The sequence below is a fragment of the Danio aesculapii genome, chromosome 6 (assembly GCF_903798145.1).
Source record: "Danio aesculapii chromosome 6, fDanAes4.1, whole genome shotgun sequence".
Taxonomy (NCBI): Eukaryota; Metazoa; Chordata; class Actinopteri; order Cypriniformes; family Danionidae; genus Danio; species Danio aesculapii.
Genome location: NC_079440.1, coordinates 886,780 through 909,171, shown reverse-complemented (window position 1 = coordinate 909,171; position 22,392 = coordinate 886,780). Strand labels below are relative to the sequence as shown.

The 22,392-nt window shown below is 40.0% G+C and overlaps 1 protein-coding gene across 1 annotated transcript in view; it reads right to left on the bottom strand.

Moving 5' to 3' along the window:
- Positions 1-1,195: 1,195 nt before the first annotated feature.
- grap2b (GRB2 related adaptor protein 2b) overlaps positions 1,196-22,392 on the bottom strand; it is a 22,991-nt gene continuing 1,794 nt past the window's right edge. The window contains exons 2-8 of the mRNA XM_056459286.1: positions 17,377-17,473; positions 8,366-8,457; positions 5,470-5,589; positions 5,134-5,293; positions 2,261-2,314; positions 2,031-2,099; positions 1,196-1,517 (exon numbers count right to left, since the gene is read on the bottom strand). Coding sequence (XP_056315261.1) covers positions 1,341-1,517; positions 2,031-2,099; positions 2,261-2,314; positions 5,134-5,293; positions 5,470-5,589; positions 8,366-8,457; positions 17,377-17,454 — 750 coding nt within the window. The 5' untranslated portion in view covers positions 17,455-17,473 and the 3' untranslated portion in view covers positions 1,196-1,340. The remainder of the gene's footprint in view (positions 1,518-2,030; positions 2,100-2,260; positions 2,315-5,133; positions 5,294-5,469; positions 5,590-8,365; positions 8,458-17,376; positions 17,474-22,392) is intronic.

The following is a 22,392-nucleotide window of genomic DNA, read 5'->3' as shown; positions in this document are numbered from 1 at the left end:
GACTCTATTTGTGTCGTCATTCATTTCTGTTTATCTGATGAAGTCTAGTTTTGGCCTGTTCTTAGACGTCGATTAGATTTTCACTGACGTCTATTAGACATCTATTAGACATCTATTAGACATGTATTAGACATGTATTAGACATCTATTAGACGTCTATTAGACATCTATTAGACATATATTAGATATGTATTAGACATCTATTAGACATCTATTAGACATGTATTAGACATCTATTAGAAATCAATTAGACATCTGTTAGACATGTATTAGACCTCTATTACACATCTATTAGATATGTATTAGACATCTATTAGACATCTATTAGACATCTATTAGACATGTATTAGACATCTATTAGACATCTATTAGACATGTATTAGACATCTATTAGACATCTATTAGACATGTATTAGACATCCATTAGACATCTGTTAGACATGTATTAGACATCTATTAGATATGTATTAGACATCTATTAGACATCTATTAGACATGTATTAGACATCTATTAGACATCTATTAGACATGTATTAGACATCTATTAGACATGTATTAGACATCCATTAGACATCTATTAGACATGTATTAGACATCTATTAGACGTTTATTAGACATGTATTAGACGTCTATTAGACATGTATTAGACATCTATTAGACATGTATTAGACGTCTATTAGACATGTATAAGACATCTATTAGAAATCAATTAGACATCTATTAGACGTTTATTAGACATGTATTAGACGTCTATTAGACATGCATAAGACATCTATTAGACATGTATAAGACATCTATTAGAAATCAATTAGACATCTATTAGACGTTTATTAGACATGTATTAGACGTCTATTAGACATGCATAAGACATCTATTAGACATGTATTAGACATGTATTAGATGTCTATTAGACATCTTTTAGACGTCTATTAGACATCAATTAAACATTTATTAGACGTATTAGACATCTATTAGACATCTACTAGACATGTATTAGATGTCTATTAGACATGTATTAGACATCTATTAGACATGTATAAGACATCTATTAGATATGTATTAGACATCTATTAGACATCTATTAGACATGTATTAGACATCTACTAGACATGTATTAGATGTCTATTAGACATGTATTAGACATCTATTAGACATATATAAGACATCTATTAGATATGTATTGGACATCTATTAGACATCTATTAGACATCTACAAGACATGTATTAGACATCCATTAGACTTCTTTTAAAAACAAAAAATGCTTGCTGGGATGCATTGGCCGATCACTGTCATCCTGAAGTGTGTGTGTGTGTGTGTGTGTGTGTGTGTGTGTGTGTGTTCAGAGAGGATTGGTGTAGTTAACGGGGAAGAGTCCAGTTCTGCCGCGCAGGACTCCCTTCCACCAAGATCGATCCGATTGATCCAGAACCTCGATTACATCTCCGGCCTGAAAGTTGAGCTCATCTGCGTCTTCAGCTGTGAAGTCATACATCGCTCGCACATGCAGCGCTGACATCTGTAACACAAACACACACACACACACACACAAACCCTCACATGCTTGACCTGAAGATATTGTGTGTGTGCTGTGAGATTTAGGAGTGTCTATTTAGTGTATCTGAGTAAGTGTGTGTTTGTATCTGTGTGAATTTGTATGTTTGAGAGAGAGTGTCTGTGTTAGTGAGTGACTGAGTGTGAATGTGTGTGTTTGTGTGTGTGTGTGTCTGTGTGAGTGAGTGAGTATATATGTCTGTCTGTGTTAGTATGTGTGTGTGTGTGTCTGAGCACGTGTGTGTGTGTGTGTGAGTGAGTGAGTGAGTGAGTGGTTGTGTGAGTCTGTGAGTGTGTGTATGTGTGTGTGAGTGACTGAGTGTGTGTTTGTGTGAGTGAGTGTGTATGTGTTCGTGAGTGTGTATGTATGTGTGCGTGAGTAAGTGTGTGATTGTGTGTATGTCTGTCTGTTAGTAAGTGTGTGTATGTGTTTGTGAGTGGTGTGTATGTGTGCGTGAGTAAGTATGTGTGTGTATACCTGTGGAGGCAGTGAGGGTTGTGGTGGGCGAGTGACTGGCGGTGCTGAGCTTCTGTAGTCCTGTCTCTCCTGCAGGATTTCAGATCACGACTCATCAATCAATCAATCAATCAATCAATCAATCAATCAATCAATCAATCAATCAATCAATCAATCAATCAATCAATTAATCAATCTTTATCTATAGCCAGAAAGATTTATTTATATTTCCTGCAGTTCAAATGCTTTACCTGTGGGAAGGGCGGAGCTTCAGCAGGCTTCCTGTGCAGGAAATCAGATGAACTCTGTGAGAGAGAGAGAGAGAGAGAGAGAGAGAGATAGATAGAGAGAGAGAGAGAGAGGAAAACACTCTTAGTAAAGCCTTCTGAAGAACTGCTTGAGAACTGCAGTTGCTAGGCTATCCTGAGTGTTGCTATCCAGGGTGTTGCTATGTCAACCATAGGCCGTTGTTAGGGTGTCCTTGGTGTTGTTATGTCTTTATTAGGCAGTTGCTAATGTATGTTTTGTGGTGTTGCTACGACGTTTGGCATTTTGGGGTGTTGTTTTGTGGTGTTGTTTATAGGTGTTGTTTACAGGTGGTGTTGTTTTGTGGTGTTGTTTATAGGTGTTGTTTACAGGTGTTGTTGTTTTGTGGTGTTGTTTATAGGTGTTGTTTACAGGTGTTGTTTTGTGGTGTTGTTTATAGGTGTTGTTTACAGGTGTTGTTGTTTTGTGGTGTTGTTTATAGGTGTTGTTGTTTTGTGGTGTTGTTTACAGGTGTTGTTTACAGGTGTTGTTGTTTTGTGGTGTTGTTTAGGGGTGTTGTTGTTTTGTGGTATTGTTTACAGGTGTTGTTTTGTGGTGTTGTTTAGGGGTGTTGTTGTTTTGTGGTGTTGTTTAGGGGTGTTGTTGTTTTGTGGTGTTGTTTAGGGGTGGTGTTGTTTTGTGGTGTTGTTGTTTTGTGGTGTTGTTTAGAGATGGTGTTGTTTAGGGGTGTTGTTGTTTTGTGGTGTTGTTTAGGGGTGGTGTTGTTTTGTGGTGTTGTTTTGTGGTGTTGTTTACAGGTGTTGTTGTTTTGTGGTGTTGTTTACAGGTGTTGTTTACAGGTGTTGTTGTTTTGTGGTGTTGTTTACAGGTGTTTTTGTTTTGTGGTGTTGTTTAAGGGTGTTGTTTTGTGGTGTTGTTTACAGGTTTTGTTGTTTTGTGGTGTTGTTTAGGGGTGTTGTTTAGGGGTGTTGTTGTTTTGTGGTGTTGTTGTTTTGTGTTGTTTACAGGTGTTGTTGTTTAGGGGTGTTGTTTAGGGGTGTTGTTGTTTTGTGGTGTTGTTTAGTGGTGTTGTTGTTTTGTGGTGTTGTTTAGGGATGGTGTTCTTTAGGGGTGTTGTGGTTTTGTGGTGTTGTTTAGGGGTGTTGTTGTTTTGTGGTGTTGTTTAGGGATGGTGTTGTTTAGGGGTGTTGTGGTTTTATGGTGTTGTTTAGGGGTGTTGTTTTGTGGTGTTGTTTAAGGGTGTTGTTTACAGGTTTTGTTGTTTTGTGGTGTTGTTTAGGGGTGTTGTTGTTTTGTGGTATTGTTTACAGGTGTTGTTGTTTTGTGGTGTTGTTTAGGGGTGTTGTTGTTTTGTAGTGTTGTTGTTTTGTGGTGTTGTTTACAGGTGTTGTTGTTTTGTGGTGTTGTTTGGGGGTGTTGTTGTTTAGGGGTGTTGTTTAGGGGTGTTGTTGTTTTGTGGTGTTGTTTTGTGGTGTTGTTTAGAGATGGTGTTGTTTAGGGGTGTTGTGGTTTTGTGGTGTTCTTTAGGGGTGTTGTGGTATTGTGGTGTTGTTTAGGGGTGTTGTTGTTTTGTGGTGTTGTTGTTTTGTGGTGTTGTTTAGTGATGGTGTTGTTTAGGGGTGTTGTTGTTTTGTGGTGTTGTTTAGGGATGGTGTTGTTCAGGGGTGTTGTTGTTTTGTGGTGTTGTTTAGTGATGGTGTTGTTTAGGGGTGTTGTTGTTTTGTGGTGTTGTTTAGGGATGGTGTTGTTCAGGGGTGTTGTTGTTTTGTGGTGTTGTTTAGGGGTGTTGTTGTTTTGTGGTGTTCTTTAGGGGTGTTGTTGTTTTGTGGTGTTGTTTAGAGGTGTTGTTGTTTTGTAGTGTTGTTGTTTTGTGGTGTTGTTTATGGGTGTTGTTGTTTTTGGGAGTGTTGTTGTTGTTTTGTGTTGTTGTTTAGGGGTGTTGTTGTTTTGTGGTATTGTTTACAGGTATTGTTGTTTTTTGGTGTTGTTTAGGGGTGTTGTTGTTTTGTGGTGTTGTTTAGGGGTGTTGTTGTTTTGTGGTATTGTTTACAGGTGTTGTTGTTTTGTGGTGTTGTTTAGGGGTGTTGTTGTTTTGTAGTGTTGTTGTTTTGTGGTGTTGTTTACAGGTGTTGTTGTTTTGTGGTGTTGTTTGGGGGTGTTGTTGTTTAGGGGTGTTGTTGTTTTGTGGTGTTGTTTTGTGGTGTTGTTTAGAGATGGTGTTGTTTAGGGGTGTTGTGGTTTTGTGGTGTTGTTTAGGGGTGTTGTTGTTTTGTGGTGTTGTTGTTTTGTGGTGTTGTTTAGTGATGGTGTTGTTTAGGGGTGTTGTTGTTTTGTGGTGTTGTTTAGGGATGGTGTTGTTTAGGGGTGTTGTTGTTTTGTGGTGTTGTTTAGGGGTGTTGTTGTTTTGTGGTGTTGTTTAGGGGTGTTGTTGTTTTGTGGTGTTGTTTAGGGATGGTGTTGTTTAGGGGTGTTGTTGTTTTGTGGTGTTGTTTAGGGGTGTTGTTGTTTTGTGGTGTTGTTTAGGGGTGTTGTTGTTTTGTGGTGTTTAGGGATGGTGTTGTTTAGGGGTGTTGTTGTTTTGTGGTGTTGTTTAGGGGTGTTGTTGTTTTGTGGTGTTGTTTAGGGATGGTGTTGTTTAGGGGTGGTGTTGTTTTGTGGTGTTGTTTAGGGATGGTGTTGTTTAGGGGTGTTGTTGTTTTGTGGTGTTGTTTAGGGGTGTTGTTGTTTTGTGGTGTTCTTTAGGGGTGTTGTTGTTTTGTGGTGTTCTTTAGGGGTGTTGTGGTTTTGTGTTGTTGTTTTGTGGTGTTGTTGTTTTTGGGAGTGTTGTTGTTGTTTTGTGTTGTTGTTGAGCACTCACCCGCTGGTCGGTGAGCAGGAAGACACGGCTCTGCTTGGAGATGGAGTTGTGTGTGTAATAATCCACCAGTCTGTTGAGGGAAGTGAACATCTCGCTCCACAGGTAATATCGGCCCTGCCGGTCTCTCATCACCTTAAAGTGCTGCACGTCATTTTCATGCCTGACAGATTCAAACACGCATGCTAATAACACGCTAGAAATTATTGTGCAGTGTGTGTGTGTGTGTGTGTGTGTGTGTGTGTGTGTGTGTGTGTGTGTGTGTCTGTCAGTGTGTGTGTCTGTCAGTGTGTGTGTGTGTCGGTGTGTGTGTGTGTGTGTCGGTGTATACACATGTACCTGACTGAGATAGAGAAATCTCCAGGTGAGCTCTGGGATCCTCTGATGATGAAGGCTCCTATTGGTTGATACATCAGCTCATCCTGTGCAGACTGACGGCTGATGTTCTCCTTATACCAGCTGAACCAACACACAAATGAAGACATTAATGAGTGTTTACTAAGGTGATTCTTTTGCTTCGCACCTTTAAAACAAACAAACAAACAAACAAACAAACAAACAAACAAACAAACAAACAAAAATACTACAACTCTATTTACTTCCACATCCACATGATCTGAACAAGGTTAGTATGAAATGAATAGCATTATAAGTTAGACACAATGTGGAAATGTGCTGACAAAGTACAGATACATCAAACTGAACTTTGTAAAACTTAAACATAAAAAATAGTAATATAAGAAAATATAAAACATAAAAACAGAAAAATTATTTTCTACCATATTTTGTTTCATTTTTGGTACACTTAATTGCTTAGAAACTCACAATGGCTAAATAAATAAATAAATATATAGATAAATAAATAAATAAATGGCTAAATAAATAAATAAATATATAGATAAATAAATAAATAAATGGCTAAATAAATAAATAAATATATAGATAAATAAATAAATAAATGGCTAAATAAATAAATAAATATATAGATAAATAAATAAATAAATGGCTAAATAAATAAATAAATATATAGATAAATAAATAAATAAATGGCTAAATAAATAAATAAATATATAGATAAATAAATAAATAAATGGCTAAATAAATAAATAAAGATATAGATAAATAAATAAATAAATGGCTAAATAAATAAATAAATATATAGATAAATAAATGGCTAAATAAATAAATATATAGATAAATAAATAAATAAATGGCTAAATAAATAAATAAATATATAGATAAATAAATAAATAAATGGCTAAATAAATAAATAAATATATAGATAAATAAATAAATAAATGGCAAATAAATAAATAAATATATAGATAAATAAATAAATAAATGGCTAAATAAATAAATAAATATATAGATAAATAAATAAATAAATGGCTAAATAAATAAATATATAGATAAATAAATAAATAAATAAATAAATAAATAAATAAATAAATAAATAAATAAATAAATAGCTAAATAAATAGATAAATAAATAAATGGCTAAATAAATAAATAAATAAATATAGAGATAAATAAATAAATAAATAGATAAATAAATAAATAAATAAATAAATGGCTAAATAAATAAATAAATATATAGATAAATAAATAAATAATTGGCTAAATAAATAAATATATAAATAAATAAATGGCTAAATAAATAAGTATATTATTCAATTCTTGTTTATTTGTATAGCACATTTTACAACAATTATTGTTTCAAAGCTGCTTTACAAAAGGTGCACATCATTGATTTACCATCAGATTAAGTTAAAGTTACAATAGAGTACAAGGTATTATATATGAACATAATTATCACAGAACTATCTTTGATAATTCTCATTGTCAATTCAATCCTTTCTCTGTTTTTACACATATATAATTGATCTGTTTTTGTTATTATTTATTATTATTAATATTACTTTTATTACTATAATCTCAGCTTGAAGTAATGGACAGCTTGAACAATATTGTATGTAAGGGCTGTGGGGTTTGTAAATTTGTATATTCATTTATTTTCTTTTGGTTTAGTCGCTTTATTTATCAGGGGTCACCACAATGGAATGTACCGCCAACTATTCCCGCATATGTTTTACACAGTGGATGCCCTTCCGGCCGCAACCCAGTACTGGGAAGCACCCATACGTAAACATGTTTATTTAAAATGTAATAACCAAAACAAATGGGACAGCATGGTGGTGAAGTGGGTAGCACAAAGCAAGAAGTTCACTGGATTGAGGCTCAGCTGGGTCAGTTGGTGTTTCTGTGTGGAGTTTGCATGTTCTCCCCGTGTTGGCGTGGGTTTCCTCCGGGTGCTCCGGGTTCCCCCACAAGTCCAGTGGTACAGGTGAATTGGGTAAGCTAAATTGGCCGTAGTGTGTGTGTGTGTGTATGTGTGTGTGAATGAGTGGGTGTTTCCCAGGGATGGGTTGCAGCTGTAAGGGCATCCGCTGCGTAAAACATATGCTGGATAAGTTGACGGTTCATTCCACTGTGGTGACCCTAGATTAATAAAGGGACTAAGCCGAAAATAAAATGAATGACTGACCAAAACAATCGGTCCATTGACCTGTGCTCATTTCCAAATCCCACTCGTGTCCACTAGATGTCACTCTCTTATTTTATCTCTTATTATGCTTTAATCATTTTGAGATGTATTAAAATATACACACAGGTTTTCCACTAATTGACTAATTACTTTTTAACCACAAATTAAAAAATCTGAAACAACTATTAACTCTTTGAGAGATTGCTAATTGATTATATCCGAATACACTTAAAATGCATACCATTACAATTGCTTTAAAAGAGTTACAGCCATTCTTTAGATAATTAAAGTTGTAAGGGAGCAGCATCGTGGCTCAGTAGTCAGCACTGTGGCCTCACAGCAAAAAAATCCCTGGGTTGAGTCCCTGCTGGGTCAGTTGGTGTTTCTGTGAGGAGTTTGCATGTTCTCCCCGTGTTGGTGTGGGTTTGGTCCTACAGTCCAAACACATGCGCTATAGGGGAATTGCTGAAATAAATTGGCCGTAGTGTATGAGTGTGTGTGTGAATGAGTGTGTATAGGTGTTTCCCAGTAAGGGCATTCGCTGTGTAAAACATATGCTGGAATAGTTGGCGGTTCATTCCGCTGTGGCGACCCCTGATAAACAGGAGACTAAGCCGAATGAAAATGAATGAATGTAAGCAAGCTGCAGAAATGAGCTTTGGTGTTTTCTTCAGATCTGGTGTTTGTTACCTGGGGAAGGTGGTGACGATGTAATTTCGTGGAACGAATCCTTCCATGCCGTTAATTTCAGCTCTGAACCAGTCGTCATTGGTGCCTAAAATCTACAAGAGCACAAGGTGATTAAACTCACACCAAACACATGATGTTGTCTAAACAGCTGAAGGAATAGAGCGGGACTCAGGGTGTTTGTGTACGTCTTGTCTAATAAAATGAAGCGATAAAAATGTTAATGAAGCTTTAAATAATATCACAGATCATATCAAGATAACTCTAAACAATGTTTCTGGATATTTTGTCTTTAATATTAACTTAAAAACTCCCACTAAACTTGTGTCTGTCAGTCTCTGCCTCCTGAATCACACACTCATCTTCAATTATAGGTCTTTTATCTCTTGTGTGTGTGTGTGTGTGTGTGTGTGTGTGTGTGTGTGTGTGTGTGTTTACTAATATTTGCATGACACTCCTATTTTCTGTATTATTAGTAATTTTGGTTATATAAACTAGGGATGCACTGATCCTGATATTTGGATGTGATATCGGTTCGATACCGCATATTTTTGCTGAATCGGGTATCGGCCATCTGGTACAGGTCCAAATCTGATCTTGCGTGTGCGCTATATTCTCAATTCAATTCAATTCCCCTTTATTTGTATAGCGCTTATACAATGTAGATTGTGTCAAAGCAGCTTCACATAAAAGGTCACAGTAAATAGGAACAGTGTAGTTCAGTTTGTAGTGTTTAAGTTCAGTTCAGTTTAGCTCAGTTCAGTGTGGTTTAATAATCACTACTGAGAGTCCAAATATTGAAGAGCAAATCCAACGATGCGCAGCTCTACAGATCCTGAACCATGCAAGCCAGTGGCGACAGCGGAGAGGGAAAAAAAACTTCACTAAGGTGGAAGTGAAGAAAAAAAACCTTGAGAGAAACCAGGCTCAGTTGGGCACGACCATTTTAATTTCTCCGCTGGCCAAACGTCTTGTGCAGAGCTGCAGTCTCAGTGGCGGAGGCTGGAAGCTGGCCTCAGCGAAGACTCGTCTGTCTCTGGAGTGTCACAGGAATCAGTCTCATGTTCTCCACTCCTCCATGACCATCGCAGTAGCTGCTCAGGATTCGGCCAGGTCCAGGATATAAAAAATATTCTGTGCAATTTATAAGCCAACTAAGCCATGAAGGTAGCCTGTTATAAGGCACTTGAACGTTGTCATGTAGGTCTACTGTATCCCAAATGTTCTGAAGCCATTTTACAGTTTAATGTGAAGCACAGATGAATATTGATGTGGTTAAATTCATGTTCAGTTCAGCGCTTCCCGCCGCTGCGCCTGTCAATCATTCTCCATTCGTTCACAATTCAAGCTGCGTGCTGCCTTCATGACGACACGAAAAACTCTCTCCAAGACTCTTTGTTCCTGTTAGATTAAATAATCAGTGGAGAAATGCATTTAGTTTAGCATTAAATGGCTTGATTTTGACCGGCAACATTGCTGTTTCTAAATCATGCGCTGTTAGACCAGCAGATCGCATTCACAACACTGGCGTAGAGAGGGTTATTACCTGCTCTTCACACACAGAGTAGGCCTACCTGAAACATTAAATGAGAAAAGGCTCAATAATACATTGGAGAGATCCTCAACGCACTGATTTCTTCCCTTTGTGCTGCTGTTTTGAAAGTGTCTGCAGATACCGGAGGGCTGAGCGCTGTGTCTGAGTGATGCATCAAGCGCTTCATTCATGCACCGGCTGCACAGATGCGATGTGCGCCGCTCAGTAAGATTATTCTGTAATATTAATAGTCTCTCATCCTTCTGACTGAGTTTATTCTTCTGAGGGGAATACTTTCAGTGCTGCGAATAGTTTGTAAAGCCTGACTCAGTGTGGTCAAAGTAGCTGATTAAATTAATTAAAGTGAAACTGACGGCGCGATATGGATTGTCATTAACAGAAAATGATTTAGCCTAATATCGGCTGTGAATATTTCACTGTCATTTCATTTATATTAATATTTTATTCAACAGATCAGTTTGTGTTTGGTTAGAGTCAATCGTGTTAGCCTAATAATGATTTCAAAGAAAAATCTTAAAGGATCACGAAACACCAGAACACACGTGTTGAGCTGTTGACAGTCTTATATGTGTCTCACGCTGCTATAAACACTATTAGGACACATATATTTCACAAACAAAGTGAAAATTGGTTGTTTTTGCGTTACTTTGAGCAAATTCGTTCCTCCGGTTTTAAACGAATTTTTGAAGCTGCATCACGGTGATTAGATCCTTGCGTATAATCCAGCGTGGAGAGTGGATGTCTGTACCTGCGAGTGCATCGTGACGTCTCTGACTGTGCAGCATTAATTCATGAGAAAGACTTGGTTCAAACCAATCAGCGCGCTCTATTGTGTATGCGGTGTAACTTCATTAATATGCATGATCGCTTCGAAGAAAGTTTTGACCTGTTACAGTGTTCTGACGGCAGAGAGACGCCACGTTGTGTTACCAAATCAAGTGGAAGAAGAAGAGGAATTGTTTGGAGACACTGGTCATCAATGTTGCGTTTATTAATGTGCTGCAACAAAGGCCATTTCTCCGCTATGAGAGCGCAGCTGGACTCATGTGTGGATTACAGCAAACACCACAGAAATACATTTATAAGGAACATGTTTTAACCGAGAGCTGTTCACATCTGGAAATGGTGAAATCCAGATTTGCTGCTCATCTGCTTTTAATAAAGATGCAGCTTGTTATGAAGCGGACAGGAGACAGAGGTAAGGAAACGTTAGGGTGTTTATTAAATGACAACAAGGAGCACATGAAGGATAGCCCGGAGGATCAGGAATGATGTTGGGGTCTTTTCCTCCGTGGCTGGGTAACAGGAATACACGAGGATGGACAGCACACACCAGATACAGCTGACAGAGGATGACACAGACTTGGAAGGACTGGAAGACAGGACGATTCGGGTGGACCAGGAAGACTAAGAGGAATACAAAGAGAACAGGTAAGTAAAGCGTTTGTTTTAGCTGAGGATGACTACGCTGAGTGGTCGCTCAGTTGTCCGCTTTCGTCGAGACGAGCCCGGACAATGAGCGACTGGAGTGCTGTGCTTTTATCTGGTGCTCGTGAATGTGATGCAGCTGTGTGCTCATTAGAAGTCAGGTGATGGTGATCTTCGTGAGTGGGGATCGTGAGAGCCTGACCAATCCGTGACAGTACCCCCCTCCCCAGGGCCCGCTCCTGAGGGCCGACACCTCCGACGCCGTGGTGGTCTCCCTCTGCCTCTAGGCGCTGGGAACTCAGGGTGGCTCTCATGAAACTCCACCATGAGACTAGGATCGAGAATATCAGCTCTGGGAACCCATGTCCTTTCTTCGGGGCCGTACCCTTCCCAGTCCACCAGGTACTCCAACTGGCCACCACGACGTCGGGAACGCAAGATCTCCTTCACTGCGTAGACGGCTCCTTCTTCTAGGAGCAGTGGAGGAGGGGGTTCCTCTTCGTGGTCAGGCTCTGTGGAGGGAAGAACAGGATCGTGATAGGGTTTCAGGAGTGATACGTGGAATGTAGGGTGAATACGGTAGTGAGAGGGTAATTGTAGTTTGTAGGTGACGGGGTTAACCTGTTCCACGATGGTGAAGGGACCAACAAATCGGGGACTTAACTTGCGAGAGGGCAGTCGCATGCGTATGTCCCGGGTGGATAGCCACACCTTTTGTCCGGGTGTGTATCTGGGTTCTTCAGACCTTCTTCTATCGGCGGTTACCTTGCTTCGACGGACTGCCCTCTGCAGATGTTGATGAGCCTCGTCCCAGACTCTCTCGCTCTCCCGGAACCAGTGATCCACTGCGGGGACATCAGATGGTTCGCCATCCCAGGGAAAGAGCGGTGGTTGGAAGCCCAGGACGCACTGGAATGGCGTGAGTCCGGTGGAGGGTTGCCGCAGTGAATTTTGGGCATATTCTGCCCAGCCCAAATACTGGCTCCAGGAGCTCTGGTGACCACTGCAGAAGGTCCTCAGGAACCGTCCCACCTCCTGAATCTTCCTCTCTGTCTGCCCGTTGGTTTGGGGATGATATCCAGAAGAGAGGCTGACGGCCACACCTAGGAGCTTGAAGAAGGCTTTCCATAGACGTGAGATGAACTGTGGACCTCTGTCCGACACAATATCTTCTGGAATACCAAATGACCTGAAGACTTGATTAAAGATATTGTCGGCTGTTTCAAAGGCTGTGGGAAGACCTTTCAGAGGGATTAGTTTGACAAACTTTGAGAATCTATCTACGATGACTAGAATACAGGTATTACCTTCTGACGAGGGGAGGTCAGTGATAAAGTCCACTCCTAGGTGTGACCAGGGACGGTTCGGAATCGGCAAGGGATGGAGCTTTCCAGCGGGTAGATGACGTGGGCTCTTGGATTGGGCACAGTCCTTACAGCCCTGAACATATTGCCTCACATCCCTTGCCATGTTTGGCCACCAGAATCGTTGGGATACTAGCGAGAGAGTATTGTTGATCCCTGGATGTCCAGTGCCTAGCGAGGTATGTAAGGAGTGGATCAGATCTACCCGGTGTTCCGGTGGTATGAACTGCCGATGAGGAGGGCATCCCGGCGGAGCAGGGGCTTCCGGAGTGGCAACGACTGGAGGAGCGTTCCAGGTGATCGGACAAATGGAGATGTGTTCGGGAAGAATCTTCGTTGGGAGTTCTTCATGATCGTGATGCTCGTGTAAACGAGAGAGAGCGTCTGCTCTTAGATTCTTGGGTCCTGGACGATAGGAAATGGAGAAATCAAAACGTGAGAAGAAAAGTGACCATCTGGCTTGACGTGGACATAGTCTCTTGGCCTCTTTGATATATTGGAGGTTTTTGTGATCTGTGATCACCTGGAACGGATGTTTGGCTCCCTCCAACCAGTGACGCCACTCCTCCAAGGCTAGCTTGATTGCTAGAAGCTCCCTGTCTCCTATGCTGTAATTCTGCTCCGCCGGGCTCAACTTCCGAGAGAAATAGGCACAGGGATGCAGTCGGGGCGGTGTATCATGATGTTGGGATAATACTGCCCCGACGCCGGTGGTGGATGCGTCCACTTCCACCACGAAAGGAAGATTTGGGTCAGGATGAGTCAGGAGTGGGGCCCTTGTGAACTCCTTCTTAAGAAGGCGGAAGGCTGCGGCTGCTTCTTTGGTCCACTCCAGTCCTTTGGGTTTACCCTTGAGGAGATTAGTGAGAGGTGATGTAATCCTGCTGTAGTCCTTGATAAACCGTCTATAAAAGTTAGCAAACCCAAGAAACCTCTGGAGCTCCTTAATGGAAGTGGGTTCTGACCAGGATAGAACAGCCTCAATTTTCTTCCCATCCATACGTATACCGGTTTGGTCAATGATGTATCCCAAGAAATGAATCGACTTCTGGTGGAATGAGCATTTCTCCGCTTTGAGGTAGAGGTGATGTTCTCTCAATGTGTGTAGGACCTCCGCAACGTGTTGGCGATGTTCGGCCTCACTCCGGGAGTAAATGAGGATGTCATCTATGTACACTATTACAAAGTGGTGAAGAAACTCCCGGAGGACTTCATGAATGAAGTTTTGGAATACGGAGGGGGCGTTGACCAGACCGTAAGGCATGACCTCATATTCATAGTGGCCAGTAGGGGTCACGAATGCTGTCTTCCATTGGTCCCCCTCACGTATTCTTATCAGATTATACGCGCTGCGGAGGTCCAATTTAGTGAAGACTTTAGCTTCTCGGAGCTGTTCCAAAGCGGCTGGTACCAGAGGAAGGGGATATCGGTATTTTACTGTACCGTTATTAGGACCCTGTAGTCGATGCATGGACGCAGCCCTCCGTCCTTCTTGGCCACAAAGAAGAAGCTTGAGGCGGCTGGTGATTTTGAGTGACGTATGTACCCCTGACTCAGAGCCTCCCTTATGTAATTTTCCATTGCCTGATTCTCTGGAAGCGAGAGCGGGTAGATCCTACCTCTTGGCAACTGGGCATCTGGAACTAGGTCGATCGCGCAGTCCCATGGCCGATGCGGCGGTAGCTGGGAAGCTCTCTTGGGGCAGAAGACATCATGAAAGGAGCTGTACTCCTTAGGAATGTGGATAGACTGCTTCTCAGGAGGACTCTCGACCGATGTTGTAAACAAAGAAATGGGGTTCCGACCTTGAAGAGGGAGATTTGGAAAACAGGTAGGTGTACATCCAGATCCCCATTTCTTTATCTCTCCTGTGCCCCAAGAGATGATGGGATCGTGCTTCACCAGCCACGGGCGCCCTAGAATGATGTCCATATTTGCACCCTCCAGAACCAGAAATTGAATCCTCTCTTGATGTAACAACCCCACTTGAAGAAGGATGTCTTCGCATTGTCGATGGATACGGGTCGAAGATCGAGTGCACTGGGTTATCGGTTGTATCTGGTATATATGCGAGGACGCCTCAGTACGTAGGTGGAGTTGACGACAGAGGGATTGGGAGATGAAGTTCCCTGCTGACCCGGAGTCGATGAGGGCTGTGACAAGGAGAGAAATAGAGGCAGTAGTTATTTGTACGGTGGTAGTAAGTGGTTTACATTGTTCAATATTCGTACTGAATACACTCACTGAAGTCCGAATGGGACGAAGGGGACACTCCATACGGGTGTGTCCACTGACACCGCAGTATAGACACAGACCCCGGGTCAGCCTCCTCTGTCGTTCCGCTGATGTCAGTCTTCCAGACTCTATTATCATGGGTTCTGGTTCTGGAGAGGCTGTTGACTCAGGCGATTGGAGGAGTGCAGACGAGGGGGTGATGGTGTCCTGTTGATAGGAACGGAGACGATCGGAACATCGGAGAGAATGTTGGATGAATCTCTCCAGACCCATAGTATCATCTAATGTGGCCAGCTGGATTCGGAGAGTGGGTTCCAAGCCGAGCCGGTACGTGGTCAACAACGATCTCTCATTCCATCCACTTGCAGCTGCTAGAGTGCGAAACCGGAGAGCATATTCCTGTGTAGATAGAGTACCTTGCTTTAGATGATACAGCTGCTCTCCAGCGGCTACTTCCCCATCAGAACGTCCAAACACCTCTTTGAAATACTCCGTGAAGGTAGTGATGGAATTCATGACCGGCCCGGCTTGGTTCCAGATCGTCTCAGCCCATTTAAGTGCAGGCCCAGAGAGTAGTGATACGATGTAGGCGATCTTTGACTTATCTGTGGGATATAGAGAAGGTTGCATTTCGAATATGAGGGAACATTGTAACAGAAAACCATTGCACTCCCCCGCTCCGCCTGAGTAGGGCGCTGGTCGGGCCATGGGACTGGAAGGAAGGGCCGAAGAAGAAACTGTGGAGGCGGAAGTGCTCGGTGCTGGTGGTGCGTTGGAAAGTGGAGCTGGTGGCTGTAGAATCCGCTTCAACTGGTCCACCAGCTCTTGAAAGTGATCGGGGGTGCTCATGTTGTCGTCGTTATGGGTCCGGGCTTCTGTTATGAAGCGGACAGGAGACAGAGGTAAGGAAACGTTAGGGTGTTTATTAAATGACAACAAGGAGCACATGAAGGATAGCCCGGAGGATCAGGAATGATGTTGGGGTCTTTTCCTCCGTGGCTGGGTAACAGGAATACACGAGGATGGACAGCACACACCAGATACAGCTGACAGAGGATGACACAGACTTGGAAGGACTGGAAGACAGGACGATTCGGGTGGACCAGGAAGACTAAGAGGAATACAAAGAGAACAGGTAAGTAAAGCGTTTGTTTTAGCTGAGGATGACTACGCTGAGTGGTCGCTCAGTTGTCCGCTTTCGTCGAGACGAGCCCGGACAATGAGCGACTGGAGTGCTGTGCTTTTATCTGGTGCTCGTGAATGTGATGCAGCTGTGTGCTCATTAGAAGTCAGGTGATGGTGATCTTCGTGAGTGGGGATCGTGAGAGCCTGACCAATCCGTGACACAGCTCCAGTTGGTGTTGATTGTCCAGTCTCTACAGATTTGGTCAGTAAGCGATCAGTGGTCTTTATGTGTTTATTCAGATGGTAAAGTTAGTTCGTATGGTCAGCAGTACTCTTAAAGACAGACTTTAGTCTAAATGATTTAGTTACTCAGTTTACAGTACATTAACATCACTACAATATGATGGACTGAAAGATCCGCTGTAAATACTGCTCTCTGAATGTAAACACCGCAGTCAAACTATTACTGTCGTGTAGGATTTTCACCGTATATTGTGACAGGATAGTCTATACACACACTGCTTTCTGACGCTACCTACCGAGTGCATCTAAGTTACAGAGAAATGCAGAGGGTATTTTCTCTAATACGCCGTGTGGTATCAAACATTCCATTAAAACTGCACTCTTCCAGCAGCTCCTCATATGCAATATCTGGTTTGTCATGGGGGCATGCAGGAAATGTTCCTGAATGAAAGTGAAAGTGCCAAATTGCAGTTAAAGTCCACAAATTAATGATTTGGCAAATAATTTGATTACTGATGTCCATGTACACAGTCACTGTCTTTCTCCCCTGCGTCTGTGTGTTTGTTTTGCCTCTGTGAAAATCAGCGCAAGGCGACGCAGTGGCGCAGTAGGTAGTGCTTTCACCTCACGCCGCAAGAAGGTCATTTGCATGTTCTCCCTGCGTTCGCGTGGGTTTCCTCTGGGTGCTCCGGTTTCCCCCACAGTCCAAAGACATGTGGTACAGGTGAATTGGGTAGGCTAAATTGTCCATAGTGTATGAGTGTGAAAGAGTGTGTATGGGTGTTTCCCAGAGATGGGTTGCAGCTGGAAGGGCATCCGCTGCATAAAACATATGCTGGATGAGTTGGCGGTTCATTCCGCTGTGGCGACCCTGGATTAATAAAGCGACTAAGCCGAAAAGAATACGAATGAATGAATGAAATTTTTGCATAACAGGATGATGCTTGAAATGTGAAACCTGTAATTCTGGTATGTGTATGTTGTGTCAGTGCAGGTATAAGTGTGTGTGTGTGTGTGTGTGTGTGTGTGTGTGTGTGCGTGTGTGTGTGTAGTAAAAGTGTCACCTTGATAACATCCCCCTTCCTGAAGCTCAGCTCGTCTCCTGCTGTAGCTGAGAAGTCGTATTTCCCCGTCGCCTCCATGATGGAGACCACACAGAGACTAGAACGAGAAACACATCAGTAAACAGAGGTGTATATCCCACTGCTGAAGCTTTTATCACAATATACGGTAACTTAACTAATTTAAACTTGATTAACTTATTAAAATAAGATAAAGTATCATCATGTGTTTTATTAAAACCATTTTTTACAGTGCATCAAAGAGCCTGAACCTTAACCCGAACCATTTCCATCATGTAAACACTGCAGAGAGAATCATCAATACTGGATTTGCTTAATAAGACACCAAACCTCTTGATTTAAATACTCAGCCACAGCCGCTGGGGGGTTATTACTTTTGCATGCTCTGAACAACATGACTGTACTGTGATCAGTGGATATTTCTGTAACTGTGAAACGCTTGTGTTTATAATCTGATGATGAAGAGTGAGAAGAGAAGATGAGGTCTGAGAAACTGCCTAATAGTTTGCACCAAGCCAAAATACACATGCTGGACATGTGAAGAGCAGCGTAGAGGAGGAAATAAACCGTCTGAACATCACAGATCAAGTGAAAACGCAGTGTTAATAATGCATCACACACACCAGAGGAACTGTGCACTGTAAAATAGATCCCTAAATTAACAATTTTCTCTATAATGTGAATCATTCATTCATTCATTTTCTTTTCAGCTTAGTCCCTTTATTAATCTCGGGTCGCCACAGCGGAATGAACCACCAACTTATCCAGCATATGTTTTACGGAGTGGAAACACCCATACACACTCACTCACACTCATACACTACAGACAATTTAGCCTGCCCAATTCACCTGTACTGCCTGTCTGTTGACTGTGGGGAAACCGGAGCACCCGGAGGAAACCCACACCAACACCAACACGGGGAAAACATGCAAACTCCACACAGAAACGGCAACTGACCCAGCCAAGGCTCGAACCAGCGACCTTCTTGCTGTGAGGCAACAGCACTACCTACTGCTCTACAGCGTCGCCAATGTTTTTATTATATTATTGTTCAATATTATTATTATTATTATTATTATTATTAATGATTATTATTATTATTAATATCAATATTAATTATTAATATTGATATTAATTATGATTAATTATTATTATTATTAATATTAATTATTATTATTATTATCATCATTAGTATTAATATTAATTATTATTATTATTATCATTATTATTATTATTAATAATAATAATAATAATAATTATTATTATTATTAATATCAATATTAATTATTATTATTATTACTGATATTAATTATTATTAATTCTTATTCTTATTCTTATTATTATTAATATTAATTATTATTATTATTATCATCATTAATATTTCTTCTTCTTATTATTATTATTATTAATATTAATTATTATTATTATTATCATTATTATTATTATTATTATTATTAATTATTATTATTATTATTATTATTAATAATAATATTAATTATTATTTATTATTGTTATTTATTATTATTATTATTATTATTATCATCATTAATATTATTAATTATTATTATTAATATTAATTATTATTATTATTATTATTATTATTATCATTATTATTATTAATTATTATTATTAATTATTATTATTATTATTATTATCATTATTATTATTAATTATTATTATTAATTATTATTATTATTATTATTATCATTATTATTAGTATTAATTATTTTTAATAATTATTATTATTATTATTATTAATAATTATTTACGGTATTTAATTTCATTGTGGGATCTTGATCTTTCCTCCAGCAACTTTTGTTGTTGAAAAATGTGAAAATCTGACATTTACAAAGGGCTATATTGTCTGGGTTGGTGTTGTGTACACTACAAAAACCTGGCTTAAGCTCAATTCTCTCTCTATATTACTGATTTTACACTGTATAAAAATGTTAATTTTACGTTTTTTTCCAGCATCTGGGGTGCCAGAAAAAAACGTAAAATAACGGCCGTTAAATTACAGGAATTTACTGTAAAATAACAGACATTAAAGTAGAGAAATGTCCTTAAATTTAAATTTCTGGTAAATTTCTTTAAATTACCCCAGCTCTCGAAAATAAACCATAAAATGACAGATATTTTACTGTGTACAATTTATTGTTGAAGCCACTGAAACGTTAGTAATAATCACTTTGATCGATTCCACAGCTGATGCTCTGCTTTGATTGGTCATATCTACACTGCTCTGGTTGGTCAGATTGCCCAGCTCTGCTCTCATTGTTCACATGACTCAATGTGTTGTGATTGGCTGTATGGCACTACTCTGCTCTGTTTGGTTGGATGGCTTTACTCTGCTCTTATTGGCCTTGTGGCTTTACTTTGTGCTAATTGGTCAGATTGCCTAGCCCTGCTCTGCTTAGTGAGATTACCCAGCTCTGCTCTGATTGGTCTGATGGCTCTACTCTACTGTGATTAGTCAGATTACCCAGCTCTGCTCTGATTGGTCAGGTGGCTCTACTCTACTGTGATTAGTCAGATTATCCAGCTCTGCTCTGATTGGTCAGGTGGCTCTACTGTGCTTCCACTGGTCTGATGACTCAGTCTGTTGTGATTAGCCTCATGGCTATATTCTGCTTTGATTGGTCTGATGGTTCAGCTCTGCTCAGATTGGTCTGATGGCTTTGCTCTGCTCTGATTAGTCAGATTGCCCAGCTGTGCTCTGATTGGTCAGATGGCTCTACTCTACTCTGATTAGTCAGATTACTCAGCTCTCCTTTGATTGGTCTGATGACTAAGTCTGCTGTGATTAGCCTCATGGCTATACTCTGCTTTGATTGGTCTAATGGTCAAGCTCAGCTCTGATTGGTCCACAGTTAACAGTGCATATCAGTAACCAAATGTCCATCATCATATCTGAACTCAATGTGGAATGCGGCTTTGGCAGAAGAAAACAGTGTTTCTCTACATGTCGACAACACAAACACAAACTCTTGCAGTCTCAGCTTTAACTCCAGTGGTAGAATGTATGAAGACCACAGACTGACGCCGCGATAATATCACTTCTTCCTTTTGTGGAGATAAGGACTCCATTTATCCTGCACTTCTTACTTTCATTATAGTCTGTCTTTAACCACATACTTTGACTTTTAATTCAGATCACTTTGATAACTGGTGAAGTTATACACCTTTAAAGTGTAAACACAGTGTCAAAGTACTCAGAATTAATATTCAAAGTCATTTAAACAACAGGTTTACACATTGCATTGTGTTTAAAGGTATAAAGTGTGCTTTAGAAAGAGTTTAAGACTTCATATTCTCAATTCTGTGATATTAAAAAGGGTTTTTAATTCAAACTAAACAGGTTTTGCAGATGTTAGATGCAGGAATTTATTTAATTATGCATTGATGCATTATAATTTAGATTTAACACATTTTTCACATTGATTTTGACTCCAATTTTTAATAAAGATTGGCATGAACATGTAGCCTGTTAAATCAGTTGTTTTTATATGTACAGCGCCGTGCAAACATTTTAGGCCACTATTAAACTGACAGTTTTAATCATGTATAAAACCTTCTATAATCCATTCTGTCATTCTCTGTTAGAAAATACGAGCGTGCATTGTTTGGGTCTAATTGCAGGAGTTTCTGTTCCCCTTATGAAAGAGATGTTTATTCAAATGTGCTGTTAGTGCACTAAAATAAGAAAGTATACTCTCAGTCTGGTTTTGAAGAGCTCTCAGAGTTCTCAGTGGTAATCTTAAGAGTGCAGTTTAATTATTTATTACATGCATTACACAATTACACCACTAGTAAACTCATTAGTTCACTTGCAGTACAAATTAATAATGTAATTGTGGACATTCTTGTGCACTTAAAGTTACACTTAATACACATCATTTTATACTATAAAGTGGGACAATTAGTACCAAACAGTTTTCAGGTAGCCTACTGTACTACTACTGTATATGCACTTACATGTAAAATACTTAAAATACTAAATACAACATTACTTAAAGGGATAGTTCACCAAAAATGTAAGTATTCTCATAGTTTTCCCTTTTATGGGTTTCTTTTTTGTTTTTTGAACGCAAAAGAAGATATTTTGAACAATGTTAGAATGCGACACCATGGCTCAGTGGTTAGCACTGTTGCCTCACAGCAAGAAGGTTGCTGGTTTGAGAACTGGCTGGTCCAGTTGGCGTTTCTGTGTACAGCAACTGTAGAATCACCACAACAAATTAATTAACGTAGTTGTTGTGTTACCATAACAACTATAGGATCACCACAACAGATTAATTAATATCTGTTGTGTTACCATAGCGACTGTAGAATCCCCACAGCAGATTAATTAATATCTGTTGTGTTACCATAGCGACTGTAGAATCCCCACAGCAGATTAATTAATATCTGTTGTGTTACCATAGCGACTGTAGAATCCCCACAGCAGATTAATTAACGTAGTTGTTGTGTTACCATAGCAACTGTAGAATCACCACAACAGATTAATTAATATCTGTTGTGTTACCATAGCGACTGTAGAATCCCCACAGCAGATTAATTAATGTAGTTGTTGTGTTACCATAGCAACTGTAGAATCACCACAACAGATTAATTAATATCTGTTGTGGTACCATAGCGACTGTAGAATTCCCACAGCAGATTAATTAATATCTGTTGTGTTACCATAGCGACTGTAGAATCCCCACAGCAGATTAATTAACGTAGTTGTTGTTACTATAGCAACTGTAGAATCACCAAAACAGATTAATTAACGTAGTTGTTGTGTTACCATAGCAACTATTGAATCCCCACAGCAGATTAATTAACATAGTTGTTGTGTTACCATAGCAACTATAGAATTTTCACAAAAGATTAATGAACATTAATAGGCACGGTGGGGGAGTGGGTAGCACGTTCGCCTCACAGCAAGAAGGTCACTGGATTGAGCCTCGGCTGGGTCAGTTGGTGTTTCTGTGTGGAGTTTGCATGTTCTCCTT